We start from the raw sequence: 14,744 nt of genomic DNA, 5'->3' as shown, positions 1-14,744 counted from the left end.
TCAAACCCAAACTCAAACAGAGCAAAGGACAGAAGGGCCGGCAGTGCCGTGGGGTCATTTCATAAGAGAATATGGCTTTGGAGAGACACACCACTGTCTGGCAGGAAGGACTGGACAGGCGTTAAAGAAGGCAAGCCACGGTGAGCGGAAAATGCAAGACTGGAAAAAAGAGAAGGCAGAGTTGGGGCGGCTTTATGTTCCCCCGAGGTGCCATTTATGAGAGAAAAGGGAAGTTAAGACTCACTGCCAACAGCGCTGGTGGGCTTGGCAGCAGAGAGAGTTACGTGAGTAGGGGTAGAAAGATTGGTTACGTCATGGAGCTGGCTGAGGACTGAAGACCGCCGGCGCACAGCACCCTGAAATGACCCGCTTCTCTTGAAGGTACTCACTACCTCCATCTGTGGGAGAGAAAACGAGATAAAGGTTGGCTTGCACTGAGGTCCAGGCTACTGCACAGGGTGGGGCTGGGTAAGGACAGGGGCCACACTGGGGACATATCGGGACAGCAAAGCCTCAGCTAGGTCAGTCCTGCTCCCTGGGAGCTAACAATGCTCTTGACCCGGCCATGACCGAGAGAGGGTTTGCTGGGCATATGGTTAGTGGTCGGGAGTGTAGGAGGGAAGGGTCACACTGCAAACATTTTCGAGGTAGTCACTTGCATTCACGGTATGTTCATTGCAAGCCACTCGTCAGTGAGTACCTGTGTCTGGCAATACTTCCTTATCCTACTTCGGTAGTTCTCAACCTTTATTTCCGCCCCAACACACCTGAGGGATATGACATGCTCCCATTAGAAAGAGGCTCATTCCCAGTGGCATGTGGGCATGGGAGAGGCCCTTGCCAGGGCCCTCGGGAATCCCTGTCCTTGCTCATGGTCCTTTAAGCGAGAGGTTCTCTCGCTTCTCCATCGGCTGGGCTGCCTTGCTCCACAGGAGGGCAGCGTCCTGATCTAAGCCATTGCAAGAGTGAAATGCAACCAGAGGTGGCTTCCAAGAGCACGGGCTTCATCTGGTCAGAACTCCTTCCCAAAGTCCTCAGCAGTGGAGGTTGGGAGGACTGGGGAGCAAATATGGCTTCTGTTTCATCCCCACCCCTTGTGATGCCTAGAAGATGAAAAGGAAATGGGGCTGCGGAAAGTGAGATCCAGGGGAGAACCTTATGGGCACATGCCGCTAGGAACTTTCTGACCCAGTGTCTGGATTTTCAGCCTTTTTTTTTTTTTTACTCTAATGTTATGATAGACACAGGCAGCGAGATCCAAAGATACTTCTGTCTAAGGGCCACATCCAGTGCTCTCCACTGGGAGGCCATGTGACTAGACTCTGAGAGGCTAGCAGAAGCAAAGCCCACTCGTGGCCTCCTCTCAGAGGGGAGAATCTCTGGGGCTGGCTCTGACATCTGGAAAGTGCCATGTAGTTCACTGAATGACACGGGTAGCATGCATTTCTGGAGTCTGAAGCAACCTTACTTCCTGGCCCACCTCAAGCCCTGCGGTGGTGTACACGGTAACCAGCAGGCTTCTCTGGATCACTGACATGGGCCAGGGCTTCTTGGAGGGGGACAGCTTGAGTGTGGAGACCCTCCCCCAACCAAGATGCCTCTCAACCTTGGACACGCTGCGGAAACCATTTCTCCTTCCACTAACCTGCCCCAGGGCCGTTTGGTGCTTAGCACAGTTTACTGTCTACGTGCCTCCCTCCCTCTGCCTCCCTCCCTCCTTCCATCCACCTGCTCCTCCTTCCCTCCCTCCCTCTCTGAGCTTGTGGTCTGGAGTAGCCCATAGTGCACACTCACTTCACATCAGCCCACGAAAGGAAGGTGGTTGCTGCACTGACATTGGATCTACACCTCTTTAGAGTTCAACGTTTCTAAGCTATGGAGACAGTTCCTTCTCTCTGGAGAAGATCAAGAATGTGAAGCCGGCCTTTGCACCAACCTCTCCTGGTTCTACATGGCACCCCCCCCCATAGAATAACCACATCTGGGAAAATACCACCATCACCGCCTCCACCCCATCAGAGGCCCCAGCACTGGCTAGGAAAAAGGCCCAGTCATTGGTGAAGCATCTCATTGGCTTACAATAGAATGCAAAAAAAAAAAAAAAAGACAGATCGCATCATGAACATTCAAAAAGCTACATTTCTGGGTTTGAGGCACTGTCTTTTATTGTGGAATGACACCCTAGTGTCTGGTGCATTGATACATTAGTATAGAACAGTGGTGAGAGTGGGTATTGGGTTACTTAGCAACAGAAAATGTTGTGCAGGCCTCCGAAATCCGGGGAGCAATTTTGTGGTTCACAAGATCCAGAAATCTGGGGCCAGTTGCCTAGAAAACACATACAACCTGAGGGGCTTCTCGCAGGCTTTGCTTCTGTTTGTCAAGCAGGTATTTGGAATCAAATGGAGTGGAAGCTCTTAAAAAGTTGAGCGAAAGTGACTGCATCAGCATTCTTGAGAAGCACAGAAAGTTTGACAGGGTAGAGCCAAACTTCAAAGGAATGGGGATTGAGCCCCGTGAAGGAATCAGAGTGGCTTTATGATCAGGAAAGGAGTGTGCAAGAGACTCGGGCCCTGGCCAGCCCTGGCTCTGCCTGGGTGCTTTTGGGCTAGCTGCTTCCCCTGTGGCCCCACCTCCTTGCTTATAAAGCACCTACTCGGGTACGGAACAGTTAGAATTGCGTGGAACACCAGGATTCCGACTGGTCGGGCCCACTTCTCTAATCAGACATCAGCAGTCCCCTGGGTGGGGACAAGACTGCTGTCTCAGCTGGTAGAAAAGCTAAAACTGCTTTGCACTGCATTGACAGAAGTGAAATAGGCTGGTGGGGATCAACATGTTACTGTACTGTGTTCCTGGGCTCATGCTGGACCCGAATAGGGGCTTATGGTCACAGTCTCTTGGAATGCACAGCTGAGTGGCCATATGCACACTGTATGATAGGAAGGCTGCCCTCTAACATCTGATATGCATTTATGCTAGCACGTGGATATTTATTTCAGAGAATTAAGAGCTCTCTCTCTGCTGCACCCAAGGCTATCCAGGACACTGCTGCAGGCATCAGTGCCCTTCCTCTTCCCAGCTTCTCTCTGTGATACGGCTCAGAACATCCCTTTCTGGCCAAACTAGGGGAGGTTCTCAGAATGCTTGGCCTCTGGGGAATGCCTTCAATGTGTAACTGTGGGACCACCTCACCCCAGTTCTGTAGGATCCCACTCTGGGGGTAGATTTGGGGACTGCAGTTCTGGAAAGTTCCCCAGGGCATTCTGACATGCGTAGACTCACAGTTAGCCCATAAGGGTAGGAGCATGTGACATGTGAGAATTCACAAGACTTGGTGGCCTTTGAGCAGGCTTTTACAGCATGAAGAGAGGGCTCAGCGGGTCGCAATGGCAGGAGCAACAGTAAGCAGGGTGTATATCTGGAAAGAGCCGAGGTCATAGGGACGTGGAAAGGAACACATGCCAAGAGGTTGGAGTTTGAAGGCCACAGTCAGGAGCTGAGACTTTGTCCTGGAGACAATGAAAACGGGCTCCCCAGGCCCCCAGGTGGAGGTAACATTAGAAGGATGAAGCTGAGCAAAGCCAGTGGAGCAGGTAGGCAGCTGGGAACCATCTCAATGCCAAGCCAGTGGCATGCATACCTACATGGACTGATCTGAGGCTGGGGCCCCAGTGAAAGAGGGGTACTCCCAGGCTGGGCCACACCAGGTTCCTGGTGGCGGGATTGTGCATCAGGAAAGACTAGAGGACCACTTCTTGGTCACGTGTGGTAAACACAAATGGAGGAAGACATAGACATAGGAAAGGGTGTGGCCTCATCCTGCCCCAGGATGTTTCCCAAATAGACTTCCAAGAGGGAGCCAGCCAGGAGACCAGGGAGAAGTGATTGTACCTACATTAAGGGTAGTGGAACTGTCATTCGAGAGAAGGTGTCCAAGACTTTGGATGAGGACAAGGTGGTGAGGAAGAGGACAGGGGAGGGATGAGCCATGGGGACTTGCCGAGGTGGCAGGCCGAACCAGGAAGCTGCAGTGGGATGGAAGGGCTGGGGCTCAGGCAGGATCCCCAAAAGGCTCTCTCTTCCCTCTCTACAAGGGCCATGGAATTTTCAGCATGACAGAGCAGAAGTAGGGTAGCGTGGGGTTTCCAGGCAGGTAAGGCCAGGAAGCAGCTGGACAGAGGGATAGCAAGCTTTCAGGGTGAGCAGAGCCAGCAGTAACGATAGGGTGGAAGAAGTCTTGCAGTTCATGGTGAGAGCCATCTGTGGGCGTGGTGGCAGGGTGATCATGAGCAGGTGTGACAGGAGGATGGCGACAGGGAGCAGATATGAGCCTTCTGACAAGAGGGTTGGCCAGGGAGGGATGGGAGCAGACAGCAGGGTACCCTGGCACATGGGCTCTTGTGAAGCTTTCACAACACCTCCTGTTGGTCATCTTACATTTCCAGGACCTATAACTGATGGCCTTGACTAATCCTGACCCATGGAGATTTGAACCAAGTTGCTGGCAGAGTTCACTTGCTAGATGAGGCCTTTGCACAGTAATTCCAATAAACTGCAGTGAGCAGAAAGCCGGCCAAAGGCCCTTAGAAATGGGAATCTTCTCTCCGAAATGCAACCTGCCCCAAACCTGGGACACCCCCTGCCAAGGAAAGTGGGAAGTGCTGGTGTGTGCCCATGAGAGACAATCAGTAGTCACCAGTACACAGCTTTAGCCTATAGTGGGCAAAGTTCCCTGGACACTGAGGAGGTGTCAGGAAGAGGTGATCTCAGCATCCAGCCAGTAACAGACCTACGGCATGACGGGAAGACTAGCCACTGCCTCTGCACGCTTGGCAGCCAGACTCAGGGACGTTCCTGTGGGCCTCGGGCTCTGTCTGTCCATTATCTGTTTCTTGCTTGTTTTCTACTGTCTCAGAGACAGCACGAGGGAGGGAGCCATAGTGAACGGCAGCTTACCTGTGTCTGGATCCGGTTGAGGCCCCGAAACCAGAGGATCTGGCCTCTGCGGAGCTCCCTTTCTGCGTGGTCGATCTCCTCCTCCCCCTCAGCCAGCTCCTCGTCGGTCATCTCGTCCTTCCCGGGCCCGTGCCCTGCTTCCTTCAGGCACTTAAGCTGGCTGGTGGGGATGGTGGCAATGACCTGGGGGAGCCACAGTCAAGGGACAGCAAGCAGAGGTGGCTGTGAGAGTAGGCTCTCTGTGGCCAGGAAGAAACCAGATGCCCCATCTTGCATGGACACAGTCCATTCTCTGAGCCTTGCAGATCCTTTAAAGTGCTCCCTCCCATGGCCGACTCCTGTTTTACTGAGTCCCATAGGCCAAAGAACGAAGAAGCAGTCAGAGGGCTATGCCAGAAAGATGGTGCTGGTCTTTGCCCAGCTCTTGGGAGGGATCCTGGAGTACCTGTAATATCCTTCCTAAGAGGAGTGGAGCTCAGTGTGGACCTTCGGCCACCTGCTAGTCCATGCATCCCCCCTCCCCGGGCCACAGAGAGGATGAACACTGAGGCAAGCCATCTGGCTACTGCATGTCTATGTGAATGATTCCAAAGACAAACCCTGGAAACCAATACTCAGGCGAGCTTCCCTAGCCAACAGTATTCCGGCCCCAGTGGCCCTCATGGTTGTTGAGAGAAGTGAAGGCTGCTCTCCTGCTTCCTGGAAAGCTTGTGCCTGGCCTCTCCTTGAAGAAGAAAGACCTAGAAAAAGGTCTGAGATCAGGGACTGCCAGGGAGGGACAGGAGACAAGGCAGGTGACAGCTGGAAAGGGAGGAGCAATGAAGGAAAGGCTGGGCCTTTTACTGTCTGGCTAGGGGGAGGTCATCCTGTCCCCCTTAGGTGTCTGTCAGCATGGTAGGAACAGATTTGAGGACCCTTTCACAGATTCCTTCCAATTGGAGTTTTGTCACTTGAACATGTTTCATTTATGCAACTGAAAAAAAAGCAAGAACTAAAAGGACTAGTGAATGGCCCCAAGGGACTGAGTACTGTGATCCCAGAGGGAGACGTGGAACAGCTGTGATGCCAGGTACTGGGAGCTCAGAGGACAATCAGGGCCTGGCATGGACAGGGCTGAGGGGAGTGTGTGGAGTCCAGAGTGTGGGAAGCGAAGGTCTCTGTGGAACAGTCAGGCCCAAGTGTAACTGGAGGGGAAGTGCAGTGGTGGAAGGAAAGAGAATCCTGAAAATGAGCAGCAGGAAGTGGACGGGTCATCCCTGAGGACTAATGCCAGGGGTCACAAGAAGCCAGCATTTGCAGCAACTGAAATGGCCACCGTGGCCCGCTTAGTGGGGAGAGGGGACCAGTGGATTAAGAAACAAAACCCGTAGTGCTATGAGCTAAATAGTGCCTCCTCCGGTGGTGACCCCTAACCCCCAGTGTGGCCGTAGTTTGAGGAAGTAGATAATGGAGGTTAAATGAGGTCATCAGGTTGGCCCCCTGATCCCATTCAATCTGTTCCCTGATGGGAGGGGACACTAGTGAGCTCCCTGAGAGTAAGAAACAAACAGTAAGAGTCAGTGACAAAGTAAGAAAGCAGCGGGCCAGAAGCCAGGCTAGAAGTCACCAGCTCCTGAATTGGCTGCTATTCGTCTTGGATTTCCAGCCTCCAGAGCTGTGAGAAAAGAAGTGTCTATGGTGCAAGCTGCCAATCTCTGGTAGCTGGCTCTGCTAGCCCAAGCTGACTGAGGTCAGAGACATGGAGGCTCGACTAGGTTTTCCCTGCCAGTGTTCCTGAATTCTGAAGAAACACTTTCTGAGACCTTGTGAGCAGCATGGAGAGGCTGGCTTGGTGCCTAGGAGCCACTGCAGCCACCCAGGCTGTCGCTCTGTGATCTCATCACTGGTTGCTATAGACGCCACTCCCCCCCTCCGCCCCCACGCCCGGTGCTTTTGCAAAGACAGCGGCCACAGGTCTGCGTGTATGGCTCTTCTACTTTCCATCAGGTCAAAATACCTCCTCACTTCTCCCAAGACTCACAGATTTCTCTCTTTGCCCCACAGATTTCTTTGAAAGGTGTTGTTTAATTTCAAATATGTTGGGATTTTCCAAGCCACTCAGGTGCTGTTTTTGTGTTTTCTTCCATGCTGGAATTCGCACTCAGGACCTTATGCACGTTAAGAAAGCGCTCTTCCTACTCCGCTATATCTCAGCCCCCAAGGCATCCAGGTTTAGGGGGCTTTTTTTTTTTTTTTAGCTCCTACCATGGGAAAAGAAGCTGTAGATGGTTCTGCTGGGCTTTGTGGCATCTTAGCCATTTTCCTGTGTTCTTGCTAATGTTGTCACTGGTGACCTTGCCCTCAGGTCATGGTATGTTTTAGGCCTGACCCTTGCTGTGTAGAGCCACCCACCTCCTTTCCCAAGCATAGGCTCCAAGGCTGTGGCGGAGGGGATTTGGGCCAGTGGAGTTACAGGCTAGCCAGGACCCCTGTTTTGTTTTTTTCTTTTTTTCTATCCCTGAAGGCTATAAGCAGAACCAACCCGAAGAGGGACAGCTCATCAGGTGGACACTCACCTGTCCCCAAACCAGCTCCCCAACACCAACAAACAGGCACCAGAGCCACTGTTCTGTGGACAACGGAGAACAGCTGAAGGGCTTCCCACCAAACTGGACGATGACAATCTGCAGAGGAGGTGGGAGGTCGCAGCGTGAGCCTCACTCAGCCCTCCCCACGCCCTGCCTTTCAGGCCTGATGCTTCACAGACTGTCCGCAGAGTCAAAGGTGCCAGGATGGGCCAATGTGCAGCCTCACATGCCAGCCCCACGTCCCCTCTGGTGCCTCTAGCCCTCCGGCGAGACTCGGCTTCCCTGACCATATTTTCAGCTTCTGCAAGTCTGACGCATTCATTTGACCCTCTGCACGATCCTGCAGTTGCTTGGCCTCCTGCCCTCCCTGTTGCTCTCCACTTCAGAAGAAGTCCTACCCCAGAGAGAAACTTCTCAAATGCAAGCTATCCAATCCAGAGAGCACACTTAACCCTTCCCAGGACCAGGTGCCACACAACCAGGCACAGCCCACACTCCATGGGGGAGGGCAAAATGATTCACGTTGGCTAATCCAAAGCATGACGACTCTCTCACTCATTCTATCCTGGGGAAACCACAATAAAGCTCCCCACCACCACCTCCTAATTGGCATTTGCATGTGGCCTTGAATTATGATATGCCCTTCTTGGAACCTGTGAGCAAGGGCTGTCCTTACAATGGCAGCCATCTCCTAATCAATGGGCCTTACTCTATGTCTGGAGCTTTGGAGATGCTATACACAGCCCCTCCTGGGGCAGGCAGAGGTCAGCCTGCCAGTCTTGGGCACAGCAGGCATCTCCAAAAGACTCTTCTGCACTCAGGGCAGCTTCATGCCAGGAAGCTAGGTGTAAGACATCGGGGCGCCTGACCAGGGCAGCTAGAGAGGGCTGTTTCTAGCGTCTGATAAAGGTTCTCTCCTCCCCTCTGGAGGTCTTCAGGCTAGACCACGGTGAGCCCAGCAATGTCTGTAAGGTGCACACCTGCTCTGGAGTGCAGACAAAGGTGGGAGACGGGGAGGCCTGTATCAGAGGTCACCTGGGGCCTTGAAGCTCACTGCCCACACCCCTTGCAGGCGGTAGGGGCCAAGGGTGGAGTTGCCCCTCCTACCTGAATTCCAAAGGTGCCCAGGACAATGGTGCAGAAAATGGGGTTGCCGAAGATGCCATCGAAGACATTCCTCTCACCGTGGATCTTGCGGGCATTGACCTCGTTGAAGAGCTGCATCATGACGAAGGTGTTGAAGATGATGGTGTAGTGTTCAGAAGGGGGTGAGTGTAGGGGTGCGTTCCTCCCACTGTCAATATCAAAGAAGAGCTCCCCTGGAGGGAAGAGAGAGGCAGGGCTGAGCGCGCAGACACGCCCAGCACCAGTGGGGCAGACAGTGAGGAACAGCAGGGAGCTTTGGGTCAAGGAGGAGGACCAGGCCTGCTCTTCCGTTAGCCACGATTCAGCCAATCACAGCTGTGTCCCACCTTGTGCTCGGGTCGGGATAGACAGGGCCCAAGCATGAGGGCACAGTAATGGTGTTCTGAAGGTGGCACACATGAGCTAAAGTGTGTGCCCCACAGCCAACCTACCAACAAAAAGCAGGGTAAAGATGATGGTGAGCTGATAGACAGCATGGCCAAGGATGTTTTTCATCATGGTACGTGAGATGAGAGGCTTGTCCCGGCCATATGGCTTCCTCAGCAGCAGTGACTCAGTGGGTGGCTCCGTTGCCAGGGCCAGAGAGGCAAACGTGTCCATGATCAAGTTCACCCACAACATCTGCACGGCTTTGAGAGGAGAGTCCTGCAGAGAGGGGGCAGTCATCCTTTTGTGGGGTGGGCAGCCCAGGCCCATATAGAGAAGGCTTTGGAGGGCAGCATGGAAAAACCCCACCACTCCTGAGGAGAAACTCAGCTTTGTCAATGTCCTAGGAATTTCATTTCCATGAGCCCTGTTCATCCTCACGTGTTCATCAGCAGGGGTTCTTTGGGCTGGCCAAGGTTTTGCACTGGGCATTCAGATTCCTACCCACTTCCCACTCCTTTTGTCTGGTGACAGTGATCTTGGAGGTGTGGTCTGAGGCCCTAGCAGGAGGCATTAAGCCCCAACCAGTTATGACAGCCTGTAAGACAGCCTGTCGATAAGGAGTGGCCTTTCACGACAACGGAGTGACAGCTGCTCTCCTTGTCTCCCAGCTCACAGAGCAGGAAGAGGCCAAAATGCTGACCACGATATGCCTTCTCATCATCCCCTGTGAGTGGTTCTTTAAAAATTATCCTCCCTGGAGCCTGATGCACAAGGCCCTGGATGACACAAGTGGAGTCACATCAACTGAGAGGCCCATAGGGTGAGAGTAGGGAAGGGGTGCCAGCATTAGGGATGTGATGGGGAGTGGTTGCTTATGTCCTGGTTAGAGGTGATGGGAGTACAACACTGACATAGCCAAACACACTTTAAAATGATTATAATGGTTAGTATGGTGTCATTTATATGTGAATTAGATTTCAATTAAAAGTCGTTGAAAGGACCAAGTTGATCAGCAAAATTTTTAGCTACTTGATGACAAAGTCGACTATCCTTACCAGGGGATCGATCAATTCTGTTCTCCTTCCAATGGCAACAGTACCATTGAGAAAGGGGTGGAGGCTCTGCCAGGGTGGATCCCACATGACTAACCATTCCATTCCTAGGTCTAGACGGGGGCGAATGGAAGACATATGTGCACACCAGGATATGAGTATTCCTAGCAGCACTATCCACAATGACAAAAATGTGGAAGTGGTCATCAAGTTGGTCAGCTGATGAATGATGGGCATAATGGAGACAACTATGCAGCCAAGAAAACAAATGAAAAACAAACCCTATCTACAACATGGACGAAACCAAAAATATGTTACATGATATTCTGGACACAAATGCCACATGCCATTTCACACAACTGATATGAGATGTCCACAATGGGCAGATTCATAGAAACAGGAAGCAGGGTAAAGATGAGGAATAACTGCCAAGTGGAGGCAGGGTTGTCTTTGGGATGGACCAACATGTTCTGGAACTAGGGGAAAGTGATGGTTGCATCACACAGTGAGAATACTACAAAACCTACTGAATTGCCTACCCTAAAATGATGATTTGTTTTTTGGTATGTGAATTTGATTTCAATAAAAAGAATCTGCAAGCCGGGTGTGGTGGTACATGCCTTTAATCCCAGCACAAGGAGGCAGAGATAGGAGGATCACCATGAGTTTGAGTCCACCCTGAGACTACATATTGAATTCCAGGTCAGCCTGGGCCAGAGTGAAACCCTACCTCGAACAACCAAAAGAATAATAACAATAATAAATAAAATTTAAAAATAAAAAATAAATAAAAAGACTCTGTAGGGCTGGAGAGATGGCGTAGTGGTTAAGGCGCTTGCCTGTGAAGCCTAAGAACTCATGTTCTACTCTCCAGATCCCACATTAGCCAGACACACAAAGGTGAGGCAAGCACAAGGTCACACATGCCCACTAGATGGCGCAAGTGCGCAAGTGTCTGGTGTTCAAGTGCAGTGGCTGAGGCCCTGGCACGCCAATTCTCTAGCCCCTGCCTTAAAAAAAAAAAAAAAAAGAATCTGCAGCAAAGAAAAATCTTGCTTTCAACCTGGTCCTCTTTAGCTCACAACACTGCCCTTAGAAGCCAACTGTCTCCGGTAGACACCTGGTACCTACCTGAGTAATGCAGGCACCTGTGAAAGCCACAATCACAGCCACCACATTGACAGTCAACTGGAACTGCAGGAACTTGGAGATGCTGTCATAGACGTTACGGCCCCACATCACTGCCTTGACAATGCTGGTAAAGTTGTCATCTGTCAGGATGATGTCAGAAGCCTCCTTGGCCACGTCAGTACCTGCAATGCCCTGGGAGAGGTGGCACACAAACAGAGTGCCCATTTCTCAGCCCCTCTTGAGCACCTGGCCCACCTGGGCTGGTTCTTTGCCTTCCCTTCTGAATAAGTCCCCCAGCTGTGAACAGCATCCATTCTTGTTCACCACATTCTGTACTGTGAGCTGAGTTGGCACGGGGCCACGCTCCTACACTCAGAGGGGTTCTGATGACATGCCCATCCACACAACCTTACGCAAGGCCAGCTGTTGCTGGCTGCCCACTTGCCAGCCTTCTGTCTGGCTACTGGGGAAGGCTCTGGGAGGCATGGACAGTCCACTTGGGCAAGGTGATGATCCCGTCTGCTGGGGTATACCAAGAGCTTCCCCGCGCTACCCTCTACTCTGGTTGGCCCTGTGATAGCAGTCACCTTAGAAAGCACAGCTTGGTCTCCCTCCAGATTGTGGGCTTTAGGAAGGAGGGACCGAGTCTTGCCCCCTGGTCTGTACCAAATGTGAGCTAAGTAAAGGGTGTGCCTTTCTACTAGGGTGGGCACAGGGTATGTCAGACTTCTACCTCCCTGTAGGGCCAGGGTCCACCATGTGGGTGGTACCTAACAGGCCATCTTGCTCAGTGGAGAGAGCTAGCTCTTTATGAGCAGCCAGAGAGAAGCTCAGAGGAAGAACCCATGCAGAAGGGGAGGATTTCCCTCATTACATTAAGGCCAGGGTCTCCTGGGAGCAGGTAGATGCCAGTGCTGATAAGCCCCTGCTCTCTGCTCCTCCTCTCCTCCAGGGTGAGGCTGGGCCCCACTGTCACCACACCATATGTCTTTTATTTTTGGTTTTTTGAGGTAGGGTCTCGCTCTAGCCCTGGCTGACCTGCAGTTCACTCTGTAGTCTCCGGATGGCCTCAAACTCTCAGTGATCCTCTTACCTCTGCCTCCCGAGTGCTGGGATTAAAGGAGTATGCCACCAAACCCAGCTTACACCATATGTCTTTAAACAACTTACACACGGGTCCCTCTACAGGTCCAAGTGGCCAAGAGGTGAGGGAAAGAACTTTCTAGTAGTCTGTCACCTGCCCTAGCTCCTACTTTCTGGTTCAAAGCTAATGTCTGGGAGAAACAGAGTCTCATCTGTTGTGGCAAGCTGACGTGTACTGGGTTAGCTTACCATGGCAAAGCCCACATCTGCCTTTTTGAGGGCCGGCCCATCGTTGGTGCCATCTCCAGTCACAGCTACCACCTGCCGCTGCTCACCGGTGGTGCTATCGATGATCCCTGGAATGCAGAATGGGTCAGGACACGGCTGGAGCTATTTGTCACTGTAGCCCTGTGTGACCCTGCCCAAGGAGCTATGGGGACCCCTCACCCCACCCGCGTGTTTTACCCAGTAACATAGAGTGGCATAATTTGGTAGACGGGAGGGGTCCTGCACAGTGTGACTTCAAGAAATTGTCTCTCTGTTCTGGGCTTCAGTTTCCCGGTTTGTTCCAGCGAGAGAACAGTTTCTACTGGCCCTTCTTACTTGGGCTTTTTCTAGTCACCAGTCTCTAGCAGCAAAAGCTCCTAAATCCAAGGACCCTGGCTTCCTGGGAAGGCCCTGGAGACCTTTTGGGGAGTCCAGGAGTAGATGACAGCATGCACGTGGAGAAGAGGAGGATTGTACTTGGTTACCTTTGACCAGAGTATGCTTGTCAGTGGGAGATGACCGTGCGAGAACCCTCAGCTTGGGCCACACCTTGTCCAGACGCTCCTGTTCTATCTGGGGGAAACAGCAGACACTGCAGAGCCGAGGCTGCGGACAGGTGCTGGGGCTGGGAGGGGACGGGACGAGTGGCAGAGGCCCAGGACAGGTGGCAGGGAGCTACCTCGCCTTTCTCATTGCGGATCCTCCGGTTGAATTCCTTCCCCTCCAGGCACAGGAAGTCCTCCCCTGGCTGGATGATGCCACACTTGGCTGCAATGGCTCGGGCTGTGTTGATGTTGTCCCCAGTCACCATGCGGACTGTGATGCCAGCACGCTGACATTTGCGAATAGCTTCAGGGACCTGGGAGAGACAAGCGTGGTGGATGGGGCCCGAAAACCAAGCTTGCTTCTGTGTGTGGTTCAGATCTGCAGGGCCCTGAATCTCAAGAAAGCCGACAGGAAACTGCAACCTGTGGTCCCGATGCAAGATCTCAATGGCCTGCAGTGGGTAGGCAATGCCACAGCCCACCTCTCCTAGTGCCCCCCTTACTGGGCCCGACCCCAGAAACTAGCAATGACTCAGACCCAGGCCCTAGTGTGAGGAACATGGGCCAGAGAAGCCACTGGAAGCTGTTATGCTATGAAGGTGCACCATCAGGTTGGGCCTCACTTCCATTTGGGAGGCTGAGGCCAAGAGCTTCTGAGCAGGACCAGCCCGGGTCACTGGGAAGCTGGCAGTGTGGCTGTGTGTTGGCTTTAACAAGGAATCATGACTGGCAATGACTCCTCTTCCTTGTCTGGTTTCAGTTTGTTTTAACCATATAGAACCCAAGCTGTTTTCTTCAGGCTTTTCTCTTTTTCTTAGAGCTGTAGATTTCATGAACTCTACTGGCTAGATTCTGGAACAAGGGGACAAGGAGAATCCCGAGCACTGGGGGAAAACATGCCTAGAGGGGCAGACAGTGGGAAGCTAACTCAGTGAGAGGTTGAAAAGCATCATCCCAGCAACAGGAAGATGGAAAGGACTCCTCCCGTGGCTCTTCAGGCCCTGGGGCGGCAGCAGAGAAAAAGCAGACAAGATGGGCTCCCGGTGCACTCGGGAGGACAAGGGACCTCTAAAAGCTCGAGGAGTTGAATGCAGAGGGAAGACCACAACCTGTGGGTGCTTCAGGGGGTGTCTTGTGAGCACTGATGGAGTGCTCATGGATGCCCTGGGGCTGTTGCTGAAAGATCTGGCCTAGTCCCCTGGCCTGGAGGGGCTGGAGCAGGCAAAGTGGACTCGTGGGGCAGGGCAGCTGGGGAGCAGCCAGAAGAGAGAGAGACCGAGAGGGGGAACTGTGGGCCCACTCCCGGCTTTGACAGTGAGCTGATGATTACCAAAGGCAGTGCTATAAGTGACAGAGAAGGACATGACTAGATGTCTAGGAAAGTCCAGGTGCAGGGGAGAGCTTGCAGCCCACTCAAATGTGATGTGTCTCTGCGCCCAGCCTAAGAGACCCATTCTCTGTCTGAGGGTCTCTAGGCGCTGAACATGATCGAGAGTACGGAGCTTCCCTTCAAGCTGGGAGCCAGGGGCTGGAAACCTTCTCCTCTGCTGCCACCAAGTGGCAGGTTTGAACCTGAGCGCACACGGGCCGCCCCTCAATCCCAGTGCACGGCCCCTTCTCCAAGG

The 14,744-nt window shown here is 52.7% G+C and overlaps 1 protein-coding gene across 1 annotated transcript in view; it reads right to left on the bottom strand.

Moving 5' to 3' along the window:
• Window positions 1-14,744, bottom strand: part of Atp2b3 (ATPase plasma membrane Ca2+ transporting 3) — a 75,538-nt gene that overhangs the window by 12,517 nt on the left and 48,277 nt on the right. Inside the window, 9 exon segments of the mRNA XM_045140703.1 lie at window positions 312-398; window positions 4,960-5,142; window positions 7,515-7,622; window positions 8,634-8,845; window positions 9,104-9,317; window positions 11,225-11,416; window positions 12,557-12,663; window positions 13,060-13,147; window positions 13,254-13,433. Coding sequence (XP_044996638.1) covers window positions 312-398; window positions 4,960-5,142; window positions 7,515-7,622; window positions 8,634-8,845; window positions 9,104-9,317; window positions 11,225-11,416; window positions 12,557-12,663; window positions 13,060-13,147; window positions 13,254-13,433 — 1,371 coding nt within the window.

The sequence above is a fragment of the Jaculus jaculus genome, chromosome X (genome assembly GCF_020740685.1).
Source record: "Jaculus jaculus isolate mJacJac1 chromosome X, mJacJac1.mat.Y.cur, whole genome shotgun sequence".
Classification (NCBI taxonomy): Eukaryota; Metazoa; Chordata; class Mammalia; order Rodentia; family Dipodidae; genus Jaculus; species Jaculus jaculus.
Note: the sequence above shows the minus strand (reverse complement) of the source record. Positions and strands in the feature narration are given on the sequence as shown.